Source organism: Numenius arquata, chromosome 12 (genome assembly GCF_964106895.1).
Source record: "Numenius arquata chromosome 12, bNumArq3.hap1.1, whole genome shotgun sequence".
Lineage (NCBI taxonomy): Eukaryota > Metazoa > Chordata > Aves > Charadriiformes > Scolopacidae > Numenius > Numenius arquata.
In genome coordinates, this window is record NC_133587.1 from 14,590,813 (window position 1) to 14,615,297 (window position 24,485).

The 24,485-nt window shown below is 49.3% G+C and overlaps 1 protein-coding gene across 1 annotated transcript in view; it reads left to right on the top strand.

Annotated features, from left to right (window-relative positions):
* The window catches only part of TOX2 (TOX high mobility group box family member 2), a 161,639-nt gene that overhangs the window by 51,474 nt on the left and 85,680 nt on the right, over positions 1 to 24,485 (top strand). The window contains exon 2 of the mRNA XM_074157286.1: positions 16,215 to 16,280. Coding sequence (XP_074013387.1) covers positions 16,215 to 16,280 — 66 coding nt within the window. The remainder of the gene's footprint in view (positions 1 to 16,214; positions 16,281 to 24,485) is intronic.

A 24,485-nucleotide genomic window follows, 5' to 3' on the forward strand; every position in this document is an offset into this window, starting at 1 on the left:
GGCAGGCAGGATTTTAGGCTAGAAGATGCGACACTGATTGTACTAACACCTTGCTGTTTCCAGCTGGGCTAAAACCTGCCCCCAGCTCCTGCGTCCGGCAGCAACCAGCACCTGCAGCCAACCTTTGGAGCCCTAACCCTTAATTAGATGGGAAATTCTCTCTCAGAAGGAGCTTTTTCTTCCCTACAGAGGCTCAGGGGAGGCTCGTGAGGTGGCACATGATGGCTCTCTTCACCAGAGAGATGGGATGGGGCAGAGCTCTGCTAACCCAGCACCGCAGCTGGGAAGTCATGGGGATGGGTGGAGTTGGAAGGACCAAGGCTGGAAGGACCCAGGACCTTCATGTTGTCATCCTGCAGCTTATGCTTGTTCTGTTAAGGCTGCTGCGGTCTGAGCAGACGCAGCTTTCGTGCTGTTAGAAGGAAGTCTGAACTTCTAATAAAAGCCTGGCTGCTCGTGAGGGTTACTTCTTATTTCTGAATGCAAACATAACCATGGCTCCAACAAGAAGCGAAAAGGGCTACCTCCCACCCCCGCATAGTTCTGGATGGACTGAAACATTTTTGTCCCATGGGGCTTGTGGCAATGCTGTGTGATGTGGCTGGAGGAGGACGTAGGGTTGGTGTTGGGCTGGATGGAGCCCAGCAGTTTGGTGGGATACGCACAAATGCTGGGCTGAGACAGTGGCATCCTTGCGGGTACCCGAGCAGGAGTCCCGCATCCCAGCTACGGCCAAAGGCAAGCAGCACCTCCATGTGCTGTTGGCACATCATGCCATGCTTTGCTCCCTGGGAAGGGTGGCCATGCCCCGTTTGGCATCCCAAGCACTGGGCTCCCCCCGTTCCTCTCCACTTGCCCAAGCTGGGCACAGGGCCGGTCTTTTTTCTGTGGTGCCCAGTGATGGGACAAGAGGAAATGGGCACAAACTTGAATGTAAGAAGTTCCACCTAAACATGAGGAGGAACTTCTTTCCTGTGAGGGTGGCAGAGTCTTGGAAGAGGCTGCCCAGAGAGGTGGTGGAGTCTCCTTCTCTGGAGACATTCAAAACCCACCTGGACAAGTTCCTGTGCAACCTGCTCTAGGAGGACCTGCTCTGGCAGGGAGTTGGACTGGATGATCTCCAGAGGTCCCTTCCAACCCCATATCATTCTGTGACTCAGCACGGGGAACATCCCGGGGGCTCCTGCCCGCATCCCGCGATGCTGCCCTGCCGGCATTCCCACCGGAGCGGCACAACCCAAACCTCACAGGTCCCAAAGCGTTTGTTCAGCCCGGCCCTGACCTACTTGAAAACTAGCATTTGCCATCCCAGGAAAGCGGGTAATGGGAGGCTGCGGTGCCTTCTGAACAATTACAGCTCACAGCAGTCCAAATGAAAATGTTTGTGGAAAACAACATGTGCATAATTAAGGCTTAATGAGCCCTTGTCTGTTTGGAATCTGCAATTAGATTTATAATAGAAAATACTAGCAAATGCCAAATAGCTTTAAAAGAAGCTGAGATAAAAGATAATTTTGCTGCAAATCTATAGTAATACTGTAATTCAATGAGCTGGAAGTGGCGCAGAGAAAAGACTGTAAAAGCTTTGGACAAGTTTGTATTGTGCGTGTTTATCTTATCTGCCCATTTCCCTATCTGTAAAGCTGTCAGTCTTGCTTTTAACTGCTTGGAAAAAGGCAGGACTTTGCTAAAATCAGGAAGACTCCCTTTGTTTATTTTTATTTAAGTCATTAATTAGTCGGGCAATTTTTCTGGCTGCTTTTTCTCATCAACATGCTTTAAACTTCTTGTTAGGGTTAATAATAGTAATAAAAATAATAATAGTTGTAATAATAATATCTCTATTCAATTATTTACAGCGAGGCGGGGGCATAATAATAATCATCAGAGGTGCCCCTTTCTGATTAGTTTCATTAATTTTAATGAGTTTTCAGCTGTCTTTTTAAGACATTGAGAATTTTCAGCGCTGAGGTGTATATTTTAACAAGTAAACCTGGGGCCAGCTTGGCTGCAGGAAGCACGAAGTACATTAGGGTGAGGCCCTAACGAGAAACGGTTACGCAGCAGTAAGATTAATAAGGTGAACAGAGAGAGGTCAAAAAAAAAAAAAAAAGGAAGAAAAGAGCTGAAATTAGAAGTGCTTGGGAGGGATGGTTTATTGATGTTTGGGTGTTTGGGTTTTTTTTATTTAATAAGCAGAAGTGGAGGTTGGGAATGAAGTTTTGGGTACGATGGTGGCCGGGAGCCGGAGCGATGGGGTGGCGGGACGTTGCGTGCACAACCCCCTGGAAACGCAGCCCCAGCGGCTTCGTTTGACAAAGCTCACTCAGCACTTCAGAGAACAGGCCCTGCAAGGATGTGGTAATGCTGCCCCGTGATTTTATTGCCTCGTGTGAAATGTTGCTGAGCTTCAGCTTCTGTAAAACCAGGGGTTTTTACATGCCTGGAGTCTCCAGCGTGGGAAGTGCAATTGCTTCCAGTAAAATTGCTTTTTCTGTGGAGGTCAGGGTTTTTAAGGCTTTGGGGGTATTTTCCCCAGATGGCTTGCAGCCTCGGAGCCTTCTTGAACTGGGGAGTTCTGGGCTCCCCAGTTCAAGAGGGACAGGGAACTGCTGGAGAGGGTACAGCAGAGGGCTACAAAGATGATGAGGGGCCTGGAGCATCTCTGATGAGGAAAGGCTGAGGGACTTGGGTCTTTTCAGTCTGGAGAAGAGAAGACTGAGGGGGGATCTGATCAACGCCTATAAATACTTAAAGGGTGGGTGTCAGGAGGATGGGGCCAGTCTTTTTTCAGTGGTGCCCAGTGACAGGACAAGAGGGAACGGGCACAAACTTGAGCATGGGAAGTTCCATCTCAACATGAGGAGGAACTTTTTTGCTGTGAGGGTGTCAGAGCCCTGGAAGAGGCTGCCCAGAGAGGTGGTGGAGTCTCCGACTCTGGAGACGTTCCAAACCCGTCTGGACATGTTCCTGTGCATCCTGCTCTGGGTGGACCTGCTCTGGCAGGGGGCTTGGACTGGATGATCTCCAGAGGTTCCTTCCAACCCCACGTGATTCTGTGATTCTGAGGGCAGGGCCTGGCTTGCTGGCCCCCAAAAATGTCTCAATGTCAGATCCTCTGGTGATGAAAATCCTGTGTTGCTCCCTTGCTTCCACCACTGGAGGGGATGGGGTGGTAGATGGTGGGGCTGTGGGTGGCAAGGGGGTCCCCTGGGTACAGCCCACACTGCTGGAATGGCTTGGGGGGGCTCATTGCTTTCCTAAGAGGATAATTGCAATTTTTATTAAAAGGCAGCATCATCACCGTAGTCAAAAGGAAGCCCGTGTGCTGGAGATGGATGTGATTTCTGGCAGAGTAGGGATCTGAAATCTGGCCACCTTCAAGCCTAATTTCATTTGTCATGAAGATGACATCAAGACTTTTGTCTGAACAGCCAAGGAGGTTTGGGGAAACTCCCTCTGCTGCTCCTTGGTCTCGTGGGGGGGGGGTCGGGCCCCCCGGCGCATCCTTCCCACGGTGACAGAGTGTGCCGGGGTGAGCCCACCCTTGTCCCATGTACGTCAAAATACACACTGAGGTTGTGAGCGGTGCCCGTCAGTTCAGTTGTGTGGGGTTAGAAAGAATAACCTGCATGTTATTCTTTTCCCCACACCCCCCTGTGGGGTCGTGATGCTGGTGGGATAAAAGCCAGCTCTGATACAGGGAGCGATGTGCTGCATTATTCTGAATTATTTGTTTTCATTGGACCTAACCTGATTCTTGCTAGGGTTAGGACTGGGTTAGGTGATGTGAAATCACTTACAGAAATTGCATGTGGAGTCTGACTTAAATAAAACAGGGACAAATAAGAGAGGGAAAAATGCCGAGTACTGTACAGCTGTATGAAAAGTGGGCAGTGAACATGCTCCCAGACTTCCAGGACGTAATTTCAGAAATTACTTTCCTATCATCCTTGGTTTTGGGGGTTTTTTTATCTTTAAAGGAGATCTCATTTTTCATTAGTTTTTGGGGGGGTTTTGAGGGGTTTTTTTGGTTTGTTTTTTTTTTTTTTTTAAATCACGAACGCGTCCAAAGATCTAAGCTAAAACTGTGAAATGGATTGTACTTTGTCAGCCCATTTTTTCTGCAAGTCATACTATGCACCGCTGCAAGAGTGATTTGCATACACAGTTGAGCGCAGAACCACAGAAGGGCAGGTTTTCACCGGTGCCAAATATTTGTGTGTTGGAAACTATTCTCTAAATGACTAGCATGGAAGCTCTCTGATTTTATTTTTTTTCCCCCCTCCTGAGTAGCTGGTTTTGCATAACGCTCCCCGTTCTCACCAAAGTTGTGTGGAAAATTGGTTATTCTTCTCCCTTATGCTTTGCAACAGAAGAAAAAAAAAAGGTGATCTTGAATTCCGGGGAGGCAGAGAGGTGTTTTAGCTCTCGTTAGTGGGGAAGAGCTTCAAATGATGGAGATATTTAGCAAAGTATCCGGCTGTGCCTGCAGGTGAACGGTGTGTGCTCTGGGCTGGGCTTCAGACAGGCTTTGCTGAAGGGGCAGAGGCTGGAGAGAAAATTAAAATTACTGGTTTTCTTCTTGAATGGTGATTGAGTAGAACCTGGGATTTTTGTGAGTAACTGGAATGAGTTAGATATTTGGGAGCCAGGTCATTAATCTGTGCAGCTGTCAACAAGGCATCGGGATACATTTAAGAGCATAATACACGGTCTTAAAAAGTTAACAGCTTTAAGCAATCTTTGCATCGCTCCCCTGGCAGCTCTCTCACGCTCTGCCACGTGCCCTGCTTTGCTTATTTATTTGTTTACTTTGCAGTTGAGTAAAGATAAATAGCGATTTCCAAAATTATTCCCGTATGTCGGAGCCTGGGTACCAGCAGCGACTGTGGGCACGGGGCCGCGGTGGCACTGGCTCCTGGGTTCCTGGATCATGCCCGGGAATTGCTTTTATTACTCCATCCACGGCTTTGGTTCCATCCGGGCTGCTCACTCCCAGCCCCGCGCTGGGATGTGGGTCCAAACACTGCTCCCTGGGCCAGAGGCGCAAAATTATAGGACGGGAAAATTGTCTGGCTTCAAGGTTTCTTTCTCCCCAAGCGCTCCTTTGCTTCCTCAGCTCTTTTGGTGCGGGTGGCGCCTCTCCAGTGATGCCTCTGGTTGGGGCAAGGGCTGTTGTTCTCCTATCGAAATCAGCATCTCCATGACAGGCTTCCAGAGCAGAGCCACTCTGGCAGCTGCTTCTGAGGCAGGCAGGTAGAAGCTCTATTTTTATCTCAACCCTGAGGTTTTATCTTGCAAAAAACCAATGTTTCTAGGTGTCTTTGACGCTGGCACCGTTCCTTGCACAGAGCCTCCGCAGCTTCTTTTAGATCTTTGTACATTTTCTGCCTCTCTTAGTTTCCTGTGAATTACAAGCGTTACCGGTGGAGCAGGCGGCGCAGTTAAGTCTCATTATCACTTACTGTATTTGTTTCTGACTGTCTACAACCCAGCCCGGTGCCAGGAAAAGCGCTGCATTCATTTACCTTCCTCCCTCCCCAGACATGCAGAGGGCACCAGGCACCGGCAGAGCCTTTAGCTCTCCGGGTTCCTCAGCTGCTGATGGGAGAAGGAGCAGCTCAGCCGGGGCCCCGTATTTATTATTATTATTTTCTTTGCAGATAAACTCCTCGAGCACCTGCATACGTGTGATAAACAACGCCGGATGTGCTTGTTGTTTGGTTTCGAAAAGGAAGTGATGTGCGTGCCCGAGCCTTGCAGCTCCATCGGCGTGATCGTATCTTGCAAAATAAAGAGCGTTGAGCACGGTCAGGGATGGGCTGGAGAGGTCCCAGGTGAAAGCAGGGCTGTGCTGGGAGGGTGGGTGTCAGGAGGTGCTCCTCACCTCCCAGGCAGCCCGTTTTCCTCAGCCATGCCCAAACTTTGAGAAAAACCGGGAAGGGTTTGGCCTGGTCAAAGCTGCAGCTTTGGAGGAGGAGGGTGGAGATATCCTGGGACGTGCTGCTCAAAGCACCACGCAACAGCCTTACCTCGAGCTGCTCGGCAGGCTGGAACCTAAAAACTAAACAGTCATCTGAATATAAAATCACAGAATCACAGAATGGTTTGTATTGGAAGGGACCTTATAGATCATCCAGTCCCACCCCCTGCCCTGAGCAGGGACACCTCCCACCAGACCAGGTTGATCAAAACCCCGTCCAACCTGGCCTTGAACCCCTCCAGGGATGGGGCAGCCACAGCTTCTCTGGGCAACCTGGGCCAGGGTCTCACCACCCTCACAGCAAAGAATTTCTTCCTGAGATCTCATCTAAATCTCCCCTCTTTCAGTTTAAAACCATTCCCCCTCATCCTATGGCTCCCCTCCCTGATCCAGAGTCCCTCCCCAGCTTTCCTGGAGCCCCTTGAGGGACTGGAAGGGGCTCTAAGGTCTCCCCGGAGCCTTCTCTTCTCCAGGCTGAACCCCCCCAACTCTCTCAGCCTGTCCTCACAGCAGAGGGGCTCCAGCCCCCTGAGCATCTCTGTGGCCTCCTCTGGACCCCCTCCAACAGGTCCACGTTCCTTCCTGTGCTGAGGACTCCAGAGCTGGACACAGTGCTTCAGGTGGGGTCTCCCCAGAGCGGAGCAGAGGGGCAGAATCCCCCCCTCACCCTGCTGGCCACGCTGCAGGAGATGCAGTCCAGGATGCTGGGGGCTTTCTGGGCTGCCAGCGCACGTTGCTGGCTCATGTTGGGCTTCTCATCCACCAACACCCCCAGGTTTCTCTCTTCTTGGCTGCTCTCAATCCATTCTCTGCCCAACCTGTATTTGTCCCTGGGATTGCCATGACCCAGGTGCAGGACCTTGCACTTGGCCTGGTTGAACTTCATGAGGTTCACACGGACCCACCTCTCCAGCCTGTCCAGGTAACGCTCAAAGCCCATTTGATCAGGATCTGCCCGCAGGGGCAAAACCCACTAAGCTGAAAAAACCCGCCCCCCCCCCACCTCCATGCACAGCGGAGGTGGGAGCGAGTTTGGCCTTTAAATTAATAACACGTTTCTCTGAGCACCGTTCGTCCCCCTTGCTGGGGCTGGGGAAGGAGAGGAGGCTGGATGGAGGATTAGCTGGGCTGTGCTGCCTTCCCTTCTCTTCAGAGTCACACGTGAAAGGGTTAAGCAGAATTTTGATCTTGGCAATATTTTCATGCTTATACATTCTGTTTCTCATTTCCATGACAAAGATGGTAGGAAGAGCAGAATAAGGTACAGAATTTGCAGAGCAATTTTAAGACTGTAATGAGAACAGAAAATAGTAGGGAGAGAAGAATTGTAATTAGAATATGAAATGGGAAAAAAAATTAATCTATTTCCATGTCAGTCTTAAGACTAAATTCTGCTGCTCCCTGTAGCTTTCAGTGGACGGATTTTTTTGTGTGTGTATCTGAAGAGCTTAAACTCCTTTGCAGGCTCTGAAACGTCCAGGTAAATGAGTTTAAGTCCTCATTCCCCCCCAAATAATGTAATAACAATAATTTTGTGTGCAGCATTCACAGAAAACCAGCCAGTCTCTTAGATAAATGAATGCTGTCACTTGAATAGTGGTGGCATTCAAGATCTCTCCAGCCTCAAGTACAGGAGAATAAAGGGGGATGCTGGAGATGCTCTTGAGGTGGAGGTCCATGTGGCTGCCTGGGTAAGGGTCCTGTGATCACATAGCACAGAAACACCCAAGTACTGCTGGGTGGAAGGGACATCTCGTGTTCCAAGTCCCAGAGCAAAGCCGGGCTAACCAGATGAGGCTGCACAACGCTTGGTCCAGCTGAGTATCTCCAGGGATGGAGATCCCACAGCCTCGTGGTCTAGTATTTGACCACCCACAGGCTGGAAAATCTTTTCCGTAGAATCACAGAATGGTTCGAGTTGGAAGGGACCTTAAAGGTCATCCAGTTCCAACCCTGCAATGGGCAGGGACACCTCCCACTAGACCAGGTTGCTCAAAGCCTTGTCCATCCTGGCCTTGAACCCCTCCGAGGATGGGGCAGCCACAACTTCTCTTCCTAAGATATAACGAGATTACATCTACCCACAGAGCTTCCAGCAGCCCAAGGTCAGGGTCACCTTGAGTTCAGTGGTTTGGATTTAGTATTTCCCTCTTAATTTGTCCAGTTGCTATTCTGGATCCTCCTAGGCCACCGCATCCTGCAGCAAGAGGTTTTGCTGTTGGGTCCTGTGTGAGGAACTTCTCTGTAAGGTGTTTAATGCCACTAGCTAATGATTTTGGTGTCTCCCTCCTTCTTTTCAGGCTATGAGAGCCAGTAAAAAGCCCTTCCCCATTCTCAATTCATGACTTGATGTACATCTCTGTTGAGTCCTGATATATCTATCACCTCTTTTCCTCATCATTCCACACCTTGGATCCTCCCTGTGATTGCCCTCTCTCCTCCTGACTGTGCGGATTGTAAAATAATGATTGATCTTTTATTCTTTGTTCTTTTCCTAATTGCTTCTAAAATTTGAATGGCGTTTTTGGCAGCTGCTGAGGACTGAGCAAAAGTTGGAAGTGAACTCTCTAGAACAAAAGCACAGTTTTTCTTCTGGACAGTCACAGCCGTTTTAAGGCCCATTGTCGTGTCTGTATTGTTAGGATTGCTTTTCTCCAGTGCATTTCTTTGCATTTATTGATATTAAATTTAAGCTTCCATTTCTTCACCACCACTTAGTACTGCGAGAGTCTTAATGCAAAGCCATTCAAAGCGGCTTTCAGGTTTGGCTGGCCTGAATAATTTTTGTCTCATTAATAAACTTGAATCCTTCTAGATCACTTATATTATGAACTGGATAGATTTTAGCGCAGATGGATCGTGGTCCATGATCCTCTTCTTGCTAAAACCTAATGAGTATCTTTTCACTGGCTGCGAGCAAGGACCTTTCCTTTTGTCCCACAACAAGTTGGGTTTGGTTTTTTAGAGCATTTTACTGAGGAACCTTGTGAGATCCAACCAGAGAGATCATGTCACCTTTTCCTAGGTACTTGGTACCTAGAAAAGGGTAAGTACCTTCAGCAAACCCTAAAATGGGCTGCGAGGAACAACATCCCTCGACTCGGGTCTCTCCCTGCTGTGTTGCATCTCCAGATGGTTTCAGGCTGAGGGGGTCAGAGCTGGTCTGGCACCTTGCCCTTGGCACCCCCATTTGTTTCGGAGTTGGGGGCGGTAGGCTATGAACCGCGTTTGTGACCTTGGCTTGCTTTAGAGCAGATGGGTGAATTCCGCTTGGCCATGGGAGTTCCTCAGGATTTCATTGGTTTGTGTTATATTTTTTCCTGCTGGCCATCCCAGTGTGAGAACTGCTTAGATGGGTCTTGCCAAGGGAGATGGTCCTGTTTGGGAACCACTGAAAACTCCTTCAGAGTGCAAGTCAGTGCAGCTCATTCCTGTCTTGCTCCCCCGGGTTTTAGCCTCTTGACAGTCTCTGTTGTACCTCAGTGAGACCAGCTCTGCAGCAGCTTTCCTGCTTCTGCTGTGTGTGAGAAATAACTGTTATTAGGCTTTTATCCTATTTGTGAATTGCTCTTAAAACAAATAAACCAACCAAATGGCTTTTTATGATATGCCTTTTTAAGCCTTAAGACTTCCTCTGATTTTACCTTAGGATAATACGTGAGAATATTGACTGCCTGTAGAGACCCCAGCCCCCGTAAAGCCCAGGTGACTCCTGCAGATGCTGAGCTGTGGGACTCGCTAAAGGATGTGCTGCCCCTGACACCTGCTGTGGTGTTGTGCTCTCTTTTAGTGACATTTATCCCCAGGCAAATAGCGGCGCGTGGCCGGGGCGGGCGGCCAGGATGGAGATGCAGAGCTTTCCTGGCAGGAGGGTCCTGGGGGGAGGTCGTAAATCTCTTGCTGAACTCTTGACCCTCTTTGACAGGATCAACTGAGGGGCTATCCAAGCATTTCAGCAGACAAATAAATAATGCTAAGTAGATCACTTTGGGCCAGAGGTTGTGTAAAGACCTTAATGGGGAAAACTGCCGTTAAAGAGATTAAGCTAACCTCTGCGATGTATTCCCCAAAGCAGCGGGATGCTAAATTGCTCCTGTAGGAAATCTCAGCGGCAGCTCTCACAGGCAGCAGTGCTGGCAGGGGCAGGGCAGGAGCGAATATTTCACATCCCAGGGAAATATCCCACACCCTGTGGCAGAGATGTGGGCTGGCAAAGACACTCCTTGGGTTTGGTGTGGGTGCCCGGCGCTCCTGTAGGGATGAGAGTGGGGAGCAGGGGTGCCCCACGCTGTGCAAGAGCATCCTCGCCGGGATGTGGGGCTGGGAATGCCAAAATGCAGTTGCAGCAGAATGTGGTTCTACCACTTAAATAATGCTTGCTTGGTAGAAATGAATTGTGGCAGAAAATATTTCTGTAAAAGTTTCTAAAAAAGAGTTATATTTCTGCATGGTGGGGAGGGTGCCATCGGAGGCAGCTAAATAAACCCCAGCGTCACGTGGGCTACAATAATATTAATTATGGTTTTTTTTAAATGGGGAATATTAAATATGGCATTGACTATGTTATATAAGTTTTCTTATAGAATCATAGAATGGTTAGAGTTGGAAGGGACCTTAAAGACCATCTCATTCCAACCCCTCTGCCCTGGGCAGGGACATCTCCCACCAGACCAGGTTGATCAAAGCCCCGTCCAACCTGGCCTTGAACCCCTCCAGGGATGGGGCAGCCACAGCTTCTCTGGGCAACCTGGGCCAGGGTCTCACCACCCTCACAGCAAAGAATTTCTTCCTGAGATCTCATCTCAATCTCCCCTCTTTCAGTTTAAAACCATTACCCCTCATCCTATTGCTACACTCCCCTGTATCCTAACTTTTATTCACTAAAAACTTAAAGGTGTTCATTGCATGGCATTATTCTGGGTCACTCTCTGTCATGATGCTAGCGGTGGCTGAGGTGTCCCTTGCTGGACACTGAAACCAGCTACATCCCAAGCGTCTCCGGTGAAAGGTGATATCCCCAGTGCATCCAGTCTGGAAATGAGGTTTTCACACGTTGAGAGGGGACCCGCTGCCTGTGTCCTGGTAAAAGAAGGCAAGTGCTTATAGCTCTGAGCAGTAGGAATCACTGGAAGCATCCAATTTATTCATCACAGGGCATTTAATAGCTTCTTGATGGTGATGGCTTTTAGTTACCGCTGGATTTGCATTAACAGGCCACTTTTTAAAAGCTCCAGATCTTGCAGTTAGGACTTGCAGTTAGGGTGCTCTGGTCCAGTAGTGCCAATAGTGAGTGTTAAAATTTAGGTAGGACCCCTCAAAATAAAAACAACAACCAACCTCCCACCCCCCCAAAAAAAACCCCAAACCCACCACATTTAAAAAAATAAAATAAAAGGAAATAAGAAGTTTGGAAGATTTTTGAGATCTTGCAGGTGTCATTGAAGCCATTCCTGGTACAAGTGCTGCCAACATATTTCTTACGAAGTTTGAGGTTTTCATCTCAGCTCCTGACTCTCAGGAAAGAAAAGGATGTGATGAGATTCATAATAAAATCGTACGAGCTGGCAGTGCCATCCGTGAGAAAGCAACACCTTCTCTGGATCTTGGCAGGAGGTTGTGTTTCTTTCCACTGGGTCCTTCCCAGTTAACAAACATTTGTTCCCTGTGTTTGCGCAGAGCCGGGGATCCCACAGCTGCGGGGCTCTGGGGTCTATTCCAGCTTCCAGCCTGCAGTTATTTTTCTTACTCATTTTCCTCTGACCGACACGGGACCCGTCTGACCTCTGGGCACATTTGCAGGTTTGAAAATAGCGTCCTATCGCAAAAATAACAAACCAAAGTGAGTCTGGCAAAGCAATAAAAATTTAAAAAAATAAATAAATACTTCTTGGAACATTGTCTGAATCTGGGCTGCGCTCAGCTCCCTGCATGGGCTGATGGATGCGCAGCAATGCTCTGCCTCCAGAGCTGTGGTACCTGCTGTAGCTCCCCCGGAAGAGCCATAGTAAAATAATTGTGTTTTTAAGTAAATTCTCCATGACGTGGAGCACGCCTTTGTTTCCAGGGTTGGGAATTTGGGCAGTTTCCTCTGATTTTTTTTTATTTTTTTTTTTTTAACTGGCTGAGTAGAGTCGTTTCTGTCCTGAGCGTGGTTGAATTGGGATTTGGCAAAGTGGGGCTTTATGGGTCCCTTTAGAGGTAGAGGTCCTTGATTCTGGTTGTGCTTGTAGGCAACCAACTAATGTAAGTCAGTGCAAGTTAGATAAAAACAGGTCCGAGTCTCAGATGAAGGAAAAGCAATTAATCACATTATTCCCTCCTTTCCCAGTTTCCCAACTTGGCTACACTGGTTTTGCATTTCCCACGTTTTCAGGCAAACACCAGGTCTCGGATGCAAAGTTCTATGAGCACAGTCATCTCAGCTCATCCCGGCCTCATACTCATTTCATGCAGGAGAGGGTGAGAATTAGCCACAGCCACTGATTTGTTTAATAGGCTGCTGCTATTAGCCAAAGAATAACAAAAATTAAGTAATTACAAAAGGGCAAAAGGATGATTAAGACAACTGCATGAGAGTATGTTCCTTGCAAATTAGGACTTCAAAGTGACACCGGCTGCTCTGCATGTGCACATCATTCATAGAATCATAGAATGGTTTGTATTGGAAGGGACCTTATAGATCATCCAGTCTCACCCCCTGCCCTGAGCAGGGACACCTCCCACCAGACCAGGTTGATCAAAACCCCGTCCAACCTGGCCTTGAACCCCTCCAGGGATGGGGCAGCCACAGCTTCTCTGGGCAACCTGGGCCAGGGTCTCACCACCCTCAGAGTGAAAAATTTCTTCCTGAGATCTCATCTAAATCTCCCCTCTTTCAGTTTAAAACCATTCCCCCTCATCCTATGGCTCCCCTCCCTGATCCAGAGTCCCTCCCCAGCTTTCCTGGAGCCCCTTGAGGGACTGGAAGGGGCTCTAAGGTCTCCCCGGAGCCTTCTCTTCTCCAGGCTGAACCCCCCCAACTCTCTCAGCCTGTCCTCACAGCAGAGGGGCTCCAGCCCCCTGAGCATCTTCATGGCCTCCTCTGGCCCCGCTCCAACAGGTCCATGTCCTTCTGATGTCCCCAGAGCTGGAGGCAGCACTGGCGGGGGGATCTCCCCAGAGCAGAGCAGAGGGGCAGAATCCCCCCCCTCACCCTGCTGGCCACGCTGCTTATGAAGCATACAGGTTTGATCAGTTTGGGGGGGCACAGAGGGTGATGAATGGATGCGCCCGGGTCCAGAACTGCCCGGGAGGCTTGACACGCACCGGGAGTTAGACCAAAGCAAAAAGGGAGGAAGCGTTTGTAACCAAAGGGAAATATTAAAATGTCTGTTTCTGCCGTAAATCTACCTGGAATGATGGGGCTGATTGTTTTGAAGTGCATTCTGTAGCGAAACAATAATGAGAAGAGGGAGAGCACATTACTTATCTGCTCTACCTGGCTGGTGTATAAGTGGCAAACGTCTAATTGAAAAAATATCCTGATGGGAGAATTTCTAATAAATTTGTTTGCACCCTCATAGCCTGGAGGAGAGGGGAAAAAAATCCAATCAGCAATGGGGAAGTTTCAAAGTTTCCATTGCATTTCGAGTCTTGATTTTCAGGCTCACTGCTCAGGCTGGCAATCAGAGGCACAGTAATTTTGAAGGCAGGATTCATTACCGTTATTATGAAGGCATCAAGGGCAGAAGGAAGTGTGGAGTGCAGGTAGGGGAATAGTAGAAAGCCATAACATAAAAAAATTCAATCTGACAAACAGAGTGATACAGAGAAAGCAGAGTGCTTGTCCTGCCCTGGACCTCCCAGGGAAAGGTACTTTTTATTTTCTTAATGTAGATTTCCGGGTGACTTTTGTTTTCTGGAGAAGAGCTGTTTCAAACAGGTCTTCATCTAGATCTGCAAAATACTGTGCTGGAGGAGGACAAAAGTGGGGTGTGCGTTTGCAAGGAAGCAGGGGGAGGGAGGGATGGATGGAGGGATGGATGGAGGGATGGATGGAGGGATGGATGGGCATCATCTGTGTATTTAAATCTCTCAGAGGGGCAAAGTTTTTGCTTAGGAAAAAGCTCTTCTTCTCCCGATGTGGAAGTAAATATTTCTGCAGAGTGAATTCCTGGCTGGTTCCAGGGATGGACAGAACTCTCTCCCCACTGGAATACTTTCTTTCTCTTCAGGAAAGTTGAAAGTTGCTGGAAAGCTCCTGTGGGGCTCACCTGCCACATCTCCCTGGGGTTTCCAAATGCCATAGCTTGTCAGCACCCTGCAGTGCCACGCAGCATGTCGCGGCTGCTCCAGCATCCCTCTGATGGCTTTTTGGTGGTGTGCTCCTAAAAAAAGCTCAGGAGCGGGACCTCAAGATCATAATTTTGCCTGTTCCAAAAAGACTGACTCCCCCTGGAAACCATGCTGCTGCCCGTGCCAAGTTGGAGACCAGCTCCTCCCGCAGAGCCTGGGTCCTGCTGGGCTAAGCATCTCCTCCAACCTGTCCCACCAAACCTCTCCTGCAGATTCAGCCATCTCCGCCAGGTTGGCAGAGGGTATTTCGGCCGTAAAGCTGATTGAGTCTCCGTGCCTGGAAGCACAGCAGCTCCAGCTGGAACCATGTTAGCAGGAGCCGGCTATGCCAGCCATCGTTTTACAGGGGGAGGGAAATTCAGTTTAAAGTGGGTAGCACCCAGCTGGCTGCTGGGAGAGCTTCTGGTCCCCGTGAGCCCGGAGGGTGGCTGATGCTGGCTGCATCCCATGCTCCTGCCTCAACGAGGGGTTTAATGAAATCCTGCATCTGCGCAGGGATCCCCTGCCACCCTGCTGCGGCTGCTGTCGGTATTAGTTAATGAGTGTCACAACACCCGCTCTTAATTTCGCTGCTTTAATTGGTTTGCTCTGCTATCCCAGAGGATGGTTTGGCAATTAGAGGGTGTCTGTGCACTCTAACGCCAAGCAGAGCCGTGTTACCCCCACTTGGCTCTACTAACTCCGCTGACTTTAATAACTAATCCTGCAGCACTCTGAGAAATGGAAGTGTAATTAATAATCTACGCTGAAAATCTTCACCTGGGTTTATTTGGATTTCTCTTTTGTTGTACTTAATATGGCCCATTTCTGTTAAGGCATAACTGGTGTCAGCTTCGTATCGGAGAGCAAGAGGACACGCAAGGGGTGAACAATCTTCAATTCATCATCTGGCTTGTAAGGGCAAGAGGGTTGGCTCTTCCCCTTGTTAAGTAGCTGGTGTCATTCACAGCTGGAACCTTCATCCTCATCTCAGGAGTGTTTTATGGCATAGCCCATTTTATTGCCATAATTAATTTGTGAACTTAGCCTTGAGAACTGCCCCAGCCATACTTTGAGCCAGAGACAATCCTGGAAGGCTCTTTTTTCCTTCATTTGGAGTCAGAGCAAGGGAAAAGCTCCTGCTGTAGCTAATTAATGAGAAGAGTTTTGCAGGTCTCTGGGGGGGGGTTGTGGCCTAATAAGTGGCTTAGCAGTTCAGAAGCGGGTGAAGGGGGCAGGCGTGTGTGCAGGAGCCGTGGGGGCATGGGCGAATGCACAGTCCTCATCCTCTCCTGCTTCTCGCCCGGCCATGGAGGCAGAGTCCTGCGGAAGGGGACGAGGAGAGGGGGGGAAAATGTGCCTTCTGTCAGCCAGAGCTCGCAAAGAGCAGCACACTATCAGGATGGGGAATCAGGCTTTGCACAGAGACCCCCCCTCCTGTATGGTCCGGAGTGACTTTCTCTTGCTGGTGTCGGTCTGCTTTGGTGGGTGGGGAGTACGTTGGTGTCTGGAAGAGGATTCAATGGGACCCGCCCCATCTTGGAAATTTCCATCGATGGAAACTGGCTTTTTAAAGCTGATTGATTGATCTAGTGGGAATTTTAGCAACAACTTTATGTGGGTGATCTTTGCTGCTGGGCAGATCTGTGGTTTTGCACAGTTTTGGTTTGTTTGAACTGGGGTGATTCATTCATTACTTTACTGAAAAATTAACCTGAATGTGCTGTGTCACCGTGGCCCATTGCAATAACAGCGATGTGTGTGTGCTCATAGGCTCTCAAAAGTTTTCAAGGACCAGGTCAAGATTTTCTTCTGGGAATCTTGGCGTGAAGAGCCGGGATAGTGTTTGGGATGCACATAAGCCTGGCGTGAAGATGACATTTCACTAACTCTTAACTTTCTTTTGTCTTTCTAGTTTGATGGGGAGAACATGTACATGGGAATGAACGAGAACGCCCAGGAGTTTCTATCAGCAAATCAGGTAAGCATTGATTTGCTTGGGTGGGCAGCATGGGTGGATTTTTCTAGGGGACTTGAGTTTTGCCTGAGCACAAATTTTAGGAGCTCTTCATGAATCTGCTCTCATGGGACATCAGGAGAGTCCACGGAGGAGGTTAGAGCTGCCAACCTGGCTGCTGCTGAGGAGCAGTGGTGGATGCAGTTGGTACGGGGTGCTCTTGTGTGCCGGTGATGCTGCGTATTGCCCGGCTCAGCCACGGCTCTCCTGTGAGGCTGAAAAGCTTTGCCTCAGCATCCTTCACGCGAAATGAAGATGCAATTGGTGTTTCTGGATGCAGTGAGGTTTCCAAGTATTGTGTGTAGTTCAGGTGTCTCCTTCCCTCACATAGAGTGTTTCCTGTAGCTAAATAGATTAGCAGTTAGCCTGCTCAGGGAGAAAAAGGAATCAAAGGTTTCCTGTTTTGGAGCTATAAACCCACACGTGGAGGACCAGAATAGAAGTGCTCGTGTCTTGCAGGTGTCTGAGCCTTCAGGGCGTTCTCAGGGCTTGGAGACACACAAACAGGCATGTCCAGTCAGTGGAGCCCTGAACATATATAAAGTTAAGCCCAATCTTAGGTCCTGCTGGGAGGTGAGAACTTCAGCACGTGCTTACCTATGCTCCTGATCAGGAGATGAGAGATAGTCCTGTCTGCGTCCCCCTGAGGTGGCCTGGAGAACTCTGTGCATCTTTGGGGTGCTTGATGCTGCACCCTCGGGGTGAAGCATCTCATCACGTCCCGCTGCCTCGTGAGGAAAAGTGCAAGGTCATTGCTAATATTTTTCAGCATCCAAATTTTGGGCTGTGTTGGGCCGTTTTGTTGCAGGGCTCTGTTGACCACAGGCACGTGAATCGTGGCCCCTCCAGGGTTGTGTCGTGTGAAGGTGATGCATTGCAAATTTTGGAAGTGTGATGATTTCCATCCAGCCCAAGATGCTGCCGGCTTCCTACTGCTCTAGACCTGGTGTCTGTGCCCTGGGGAGACATTATGGTGTGCTCCTGCTGCTGGGGCTTGGCCGTCACCGCAGCACCACTGTGAATTATAGGGCTAGTGAGTCATCCATGGTGTATCTAACTCAGATACCAGCAGCGATTAAAATATATGCATATTAAGCTGGAAACAGGATGGAAACCTGTTGTTTGCCTTCTTAGAGTGCGTTGGCTCATTGCTCAGGGAAGGGGGGGGGGGTTGCTTCTGCTCTGGCTTTCGAAGACAACGCGCGAAGCCACAGCCACCGAGGCGTGGGGCGAGGGCTGTTCTTGCGTGGGGAGGATTTCCAGAGGGTGGGGAAAGAACCGCAAACTTTGCGCTGTCGAGTGATTCAGCAGAAAACAAATATGTAGTCGATCAACAACAGCCTGTGGTTGATCATTAGAGCCAGGAATTGCCAGAGGTTGAGTAATGGCAGAACGGAGGGGGTGACCCCAGGCTGCCTGGCTGGGGGTCAGCCCTGTGCCCCCCCACACCCCATGCTCCCCAGGGCTCTGCAAAGCCTACAAGCAAGTGGTGGATGCTAATGGGGTGGTCATAGATACTCTGCCTTTAAAAATTCCCAAGGGACAACTATTTCTCAGCCTGGTCGGGAAGGGCTGGCAGCACCGGCTCAGTGTCCAGCCGCATTCCCTGCGGGATCAGGCTGTCCTAGGGCTGAACCACAGCCAACAGGAACCACTTGTGTTTCCTCCTCTACATGGACAGAAATGGCCTTCACAGCCCCTGTCCCATCCCGCTTCCCCCACGGGCCGAGAGCTGGAGGGAAATCAAAAGTGATGCTGAGGGGTGGGGAAGGGCTTGCTGCACTGTGATTGAGGAGGAGGAGGAGGAGGGCTGACTTCCAAAATCAAACCAGAGGCTGTGAAGTGGTGGAGGATCCATGTACTGTTTGAACTTGGGAAAAGGATAAACCAAACCAGCTTAGATCCCTGTAACCTGGGGAATAGAAGTTTACTCTTCATTTGTTTTCTGTTTACTCGGTGACCTTTATTTCCTACTTTGAAATCCCAGTTAAGGATGAAAAGGGAGGAAGTAGCTCTCCCTTGGCAGAGGGTGGGCAGGGGACAGGTACCCCCCTTACAGGGATGGGTTTGAGCACGGGAACCTTCACTGCAAGAAAGACATTGAAGTGCTGGAGCATGTCCAGAGAAGGGCAACGGAGCTGGTGAAGGGTCTGGAGCACAAGTCTTGTGAGGAGCGGCTGAGGGAGCTGGGGGTGTTCAGCCTGGAGAAGAGGAGGCTGAGGGGAGACCTTCTCTACAACTCCCTGAAAGGAGGGTGTAGCCAGGGGGGGTCGGTCTCTTCTCCCAAGGAACAGGCAATGGGACAAGAGGAAATGGCCTCAAGCGGTGCCAGGGGAGGTTTAGGATGGATATGAGGAAAAATTTCTTCACTGAAAGGGTTGTCGAGCATTGGAACGGGCTGCCCAGGGAAGTGGTGGAGTCACCATCTCTGGAGGTATTTAAAAGCCGGGCAGATGTGGTGCTGAGAGACATGGTTTAGTGGTAAGTTGGCAGTGCTGGGTTGATGGTTGGGACTCGATGATCTTAAAGGTCTTTTCCAACCAAAACAATTCTATGATGGTTCTATGAGGAGTGGGGACTGACATGGAAAATAGATGGGGAAGTTTGTCCTGTCTTGCGTCTCCAGTGCCCCTCCTTGTGCTGCTGTGCTTGGGACAGTCAGAGAGGAGCTGGGGTGGGACCAAGGGGTGTAAGGGCATGGGGTGGTCCCTGGGGCTCTGCTGGGGTGGGTGCTCCCATGGGATGCTGCAATGACCCCCCGTAATCTCACCCAGGGTGAGAGGATGAGGGAGGGAGGGCAAGGATCCCAGTTCATTCCCTGTGAGGATAGTAGTGATTGTTCATACCCAGCATGAGCTTTGGCCGAGGAGGACGGGGAGCAACCTTCCTCCCTCACCCTCGTTAGTTCGTCATCTCCCTTTATCTACCTGCACATCAGCGCTTGTTTACCAGAGAGCGCTTTATGGCACCGGTCATGGCTTTATTACTGCTAACACAACTCTTCTATTTAACTGAAGGTTCCAGATGTTTTTTATTGTTTGCTAAACCTTTTGTAACCTGAAGGAGTACATTAAACAGCAGGAGCACGGTTTCACAATCCCACCTGAGAGGCTGCTAAGTCATCAGCCCCCAGACGCCTGCGCAGCACACGCCGGGTATTGCTCAGCCCTCAGGACCCTTGGGGACAAGACAAATCATACACACTAATTACTGAATCCGTCACACTGTAATAGATTGGGCTGGTGGGTTGGTGGCTTTCCCCTATTTTTTTTGTCTGAAACTGGTTGCACTGGGCACCATTTGGCATCTGCAGCTCTCGGCAGCAGATGCAGCTTCACGTTAAGCCCAGTTCAGGCACAGGGGCTGGGACATCCAGCATTAATGGTGGGAAATCTTACCTTCACATCGCCTGTTTTAGGGCACGCTTGCTTATTTACCCCAGTTTTGAGCTATACAGTGAGCTTCTCTGGTACCAACATGCTTGTGATGACCTGGGGTGAGATCATCACTATGAAATCATAGAATCATAGAATGGTTTGGGTTGGGAGGGACCTTGAAGATCATCGAGTTCCAACCCCGCAGCCATGGGCAGGGACACCTCCCACCAGACCAGGTTGCTCCAAGCCCCGTTCAGCCTGGCCTTGAACATTGGTCTTGAAATCCCCCGGACCTGCACACGGGCTTCCAGCTCCTCTGTACTTCGAGGTGGGTAGGAAGGGCTGGGAGAGGAAGAAATTGACTTCTGTGTGTGGCTTATTTCAGCTGGAAAATTTTTAGGGGTCCACAGATGGAAGAAGTTCAATAGTCTTTGTTATAGGAAATTCTATATTACCTTGAGATTTTTCTTTCAGAATTCTGGTTTAAACCCAGGGGGGTTTCAGTGGCTCCTGCCTTACAGTGCAATGCTTTACACTTTCTGCCCAGAAATCCAGCAACTGCCTAAGCTCTTGAGTCATCCTTTCCCATCACACAGATAAGATTATTCTCATTTTACAACTGGAGCTGCAGAGTCGGCGCAGTTAGGGCAGTTCCTGTGCTGAGCAGTTCTTGGACAGCATCCTGATCCTGCAGCACCCAGACATCAGCCTTATCTCAGCCCCTTGTACGGTTTTTTGAGCACAGAAGCACAGAAGAGTTGAGGTTGGCAGGGACCTCTGGAGATCATCTGGTCCAACCACCCTGGTCAAGCAGGGCCAACTGGAGTTGGTTACCCAGGGCTGTGGCTATACAGTTTTTTAATATCTCCAGGGATGGAGGCTCCTTAACCTCCCTGGGCAACTTGTGCCAGTGCTTGCTCACCCTCACTGTGAAAAAAAAAGTTTTGTGATGTTCAGAGGGACCGTCCTGTGTGTCAGTTTGTGCCAATGGCCCTTGGTCCTGTCCCTGGCCACCACTGAGAAGGTGGTCTTCTCAACCCTGGCTCTGTCCTCTCTGCACCCTCCCTCCAGGTGTTTATAGACATCGGTGAGATTCCCTGGAGCCTTCTCTTCTTCAGGCTGAACAGCCCCAGCTCCCTCAGCCTGTCCTCACAGCAGAGGGACTCCAGTCCCCTTATCATCTTTGTGGCCCTTCACTGGACTCTCTCCAGTATGTCCATGTCTCTCTGTACTGGGGAGTGCAGTACTGGACCCAGTACTCCATGTGTGGCCTCAGCAGTGCTGAGTAAAGGGGAATATAATTATAGCATAAAATAATTTAAAAGAAAAAGAAACCAAGAAGTATCCCAATTGGGGTGGGGGGTGATGCTAGGACAAATCACTTTGATATTTACACCTGGTTTGGATACCCCGTTACCTGCTGATCTCAAGGGGATTGAGAATATGGCTGCTAATCACCACCAGAGTTAAACAAAAAGCAGAAATTCAAGTGAAATGATTTTCTGCTGCAATGTCGCTGCCCCTTGCAGACTGTTAGCTAACCATTGAGCACTGTATTAGTGTTAAAGCATTTAAACACTGGTATTTCAATAGCATTAAAATACTCTGCAGTGTCTCATGGCAAGAGTGGGGTAAAGGCAGGACCAGGGTCCACTTCCCTCTCCTTTTCATTCCCAGCCCTGCAGAGCTGCTAACTTGGGGGGAAGAAGAAGAAAAAATAAACCCAAACCCCCTCAAAAAACTCAAACAAACCATCTAAAAGCCAGCTGATCCTCTCCCCTTCCCCTCATCTTACTGGGTGGGATTGCTTGTGTGCTACCGGCCGTTTTTCTCGTCAGCCCAAAAAGAGTTCATCTCAGCTGAGACCGAAATGCAGAAATACAGGAGCCCAAACCGTAATGAGAGCGCTGACAGATCCGGGCTCACGCTGCCACAGCCTACTCGGGGAAAATAATTCCTCTTGTTCCATCAAATAGGAGGGACATCTGACCCCCGAAGTGAGTCAAATGTGAAATGTAATTCAACCCCCAACAGGGGCCGGAGTATAAATGCAACTTGACATCTGATCAAACCGTCGCAGACATTTGACCCCCGAGATGAGTGAGGTATCTCTTGTGTCTCATGAAGTCGGCAGAGCATCATTCCTCACCCCGGCCAATTTTCTGTCTTTCTTTCCTCCTCCCATCCCCTCCCCAAACAAAGATAAGGAATTAAGCAATGCAAAAAATCCCAAGGAACGGACAGATTACCAGCCATGCGAGGTACTCTGACAGATGAGTAAAAATGCAACGGTGCTGTTAAAAGAAATAAAAACACCCGCAAAATGGGTAAGAGAAGGCATTTATTAAGGCCTTTGTGATAGGGAGAGTAACCCCAGGAAAGGCAAAGTTGGGACATTCCTCGTGTAGCTGGAGGGGAATGAGGTTGGTTTTGTTTGGCATCGAGAGTTTTGCACTCGTGGGAAGAGTCCACAGCGGCTTCATAAACATGAATTAACTGCACCTGGGAATACCCTGCCAGAAGGTATCGTTATCCCCCGTTAGGGGTGAACAAGGGCAGGAAATACCTTGCAGGGGAGCTGGGAATGACATGCTGTTCAGGCAAGGTGTAGGAAGAGCCAGGCCATGGCACGGGTTTGGGGACAATTGTCCCTCTCCTTGTTGGGAGCCGGCATGTGGCTCTGCCCAGTCCATGGAGGGACTTTATAGAAAGCCTTAGCAGAGTGTTGCCACATTTCTCCTCCCTCCATTGCTCGCCTCTGGCTGCTGGCAGGGCTTTGGGCAGCGTCAAAGGAGGAAAGAGCTGATTACTTACCACTGGGCATTTTTGATCCTGCGCTCTGCTTGATCCCAGGAGCTTTCAGTGCCCGGATTATTCCGGCTGAGCATCATGCCTGTTTCTGCACCGACGAGTTAATTTGCGTGACTCCTCGTGCAAATGCTGTTACACATCGGTATAGTTTATTCAGGCCAGGGAGAGGCATCGGCACAAGCAACTCTTTGCTTTTGTAACTGAGAGCGCAGATAGGACCCCGCTGCTTTAACTGACAGTGTTAAAAATCTGATAGTTACATTGACAGAAAGTTATTTGCAAACTGTTTCCTCCTTCTAACGCTGTTCTTACATGAGGCTCTTGCTGGTACACTCGTGCTGCCCATCCGTGTATCAACAATGTCAGGTCTTGGCTTCCAGGAAGCACATCTGTCCTGTGGCCGTGCGTGGGGGCTGCAGGATTGCACCGCAGCATCGAAAAAATGTGATTTCCCCCAACCCTGGTGAGATGTCGATGACCCCGTAGAGCAGCAAAGAGGGCTTTGCTTTGATTGTGTGTGAGACTGGGTTACTCAGGGATGGAGTTGCTCATATTTATCCTGCTGGGAAAGTGGATCCGTGGGCGTAGACGTGTTTGTACGTGGCAGCTTGTGCAGAAAACAGAAGGTGGGTTTTTCTCCTGCCGTGTGCAGGAGCTCAGCTGGGTGTGGGGGTTACACTGATGCACCAAGAGAAACGGAGTTGAGAGATTATGTTTGGCATGTGCACACACACATACGCAGCATCTGTCTCCAGATGTGTCCCTGTGTATATGTTAGCGTGGAGTTATACATGCCTGCCCCTCTCTGCCCACGTGAAATTCATCTGTGTATGTATCCATGTGCTTGGACGTGTATAATTCAACATTTATCTACTGTGTCCCTTGCCCTTTATCTGTTTATCTCCATACATCTTCAGGCTGGGGTCTGTATTAGCCATAATAGATACAGTAAGTCGCTGATGTGGTGGGTCAAATGGTCAGGGCTCTTTGATCAGCCGTCAGGATACATTACCACCAGGGCCTCCGGTGGGGCTTGAATTACAACTTACATTTGACTCATTTCTGGGGTCAAAACATCCCTCTTATTTGATCGAATGACAGAAATTGTATAATTTGTATATATCCCTGAGCCATATGTGCTCTGAGTGCCACTCTAATGTGTTTTATAAAGGCACAGCTGTCTTGGTGACTTATTTAAAATGGGATTTTGAAGTAGTGTTCTTGCCATTTAATGTCCTCATTCAGGGTTACACAAGGTTTATCAAATAATAAATAACATTTAGAACATTCATTTTAGCATAACAATGGGTTTGCTAGTTATAAGGAACTGGACGGTACAATAAAGCTGTGTTTGGTAAATAAGCAATAACATAGAAAGCAAGCGATAGCATAATTAGAAATTAATGACAGTGTGGAAAGCTACTGATACCTTCCCCATGTTCTGCTAACGCTCCAGACAAGACAGAGCTCATCTTGGCAGCCTCTGCCATAAAATATGCCATCAAACCTTGTCATAATACTGGCAGGCGCGTTGTCCTCCCACCTCCTGGGCCTCCCACCAGTCTCGGCTGAATTGCAGCAAATTGTCAACAGTTGATAAAATAAATCTGGGTCTGGGGCAGATCCGTGCTGTACGGGGGGGGGTCCCCTTCCCCGCCGGGGGCTGTGGAGCCAAAACGTGGTGACTGCACAGGCCTGAGGTGGCCATGGAGCCCCAGGCAGCATGAGGGCAATTAGGTGCTGCTAATGAAGGCACAGGTCATCCTCCCCTCATTCAGATACCTTCCTGTCTAGTAGGAAGCTGTAAAACAGGACCAACATGGACTTTCCCCCATGTGATTTTCTCTCCATCTGTGGCTTTGGTAAAGATGCTCTGTCACTAGCAGTGAAGTGACAACCTGCGATTCCTCGGGCATGACGTGTTCTCATGTTGCTTGGTCCCTGACCTACAAGGACTTGTGAATGGGAAGAAGTTCCCAGC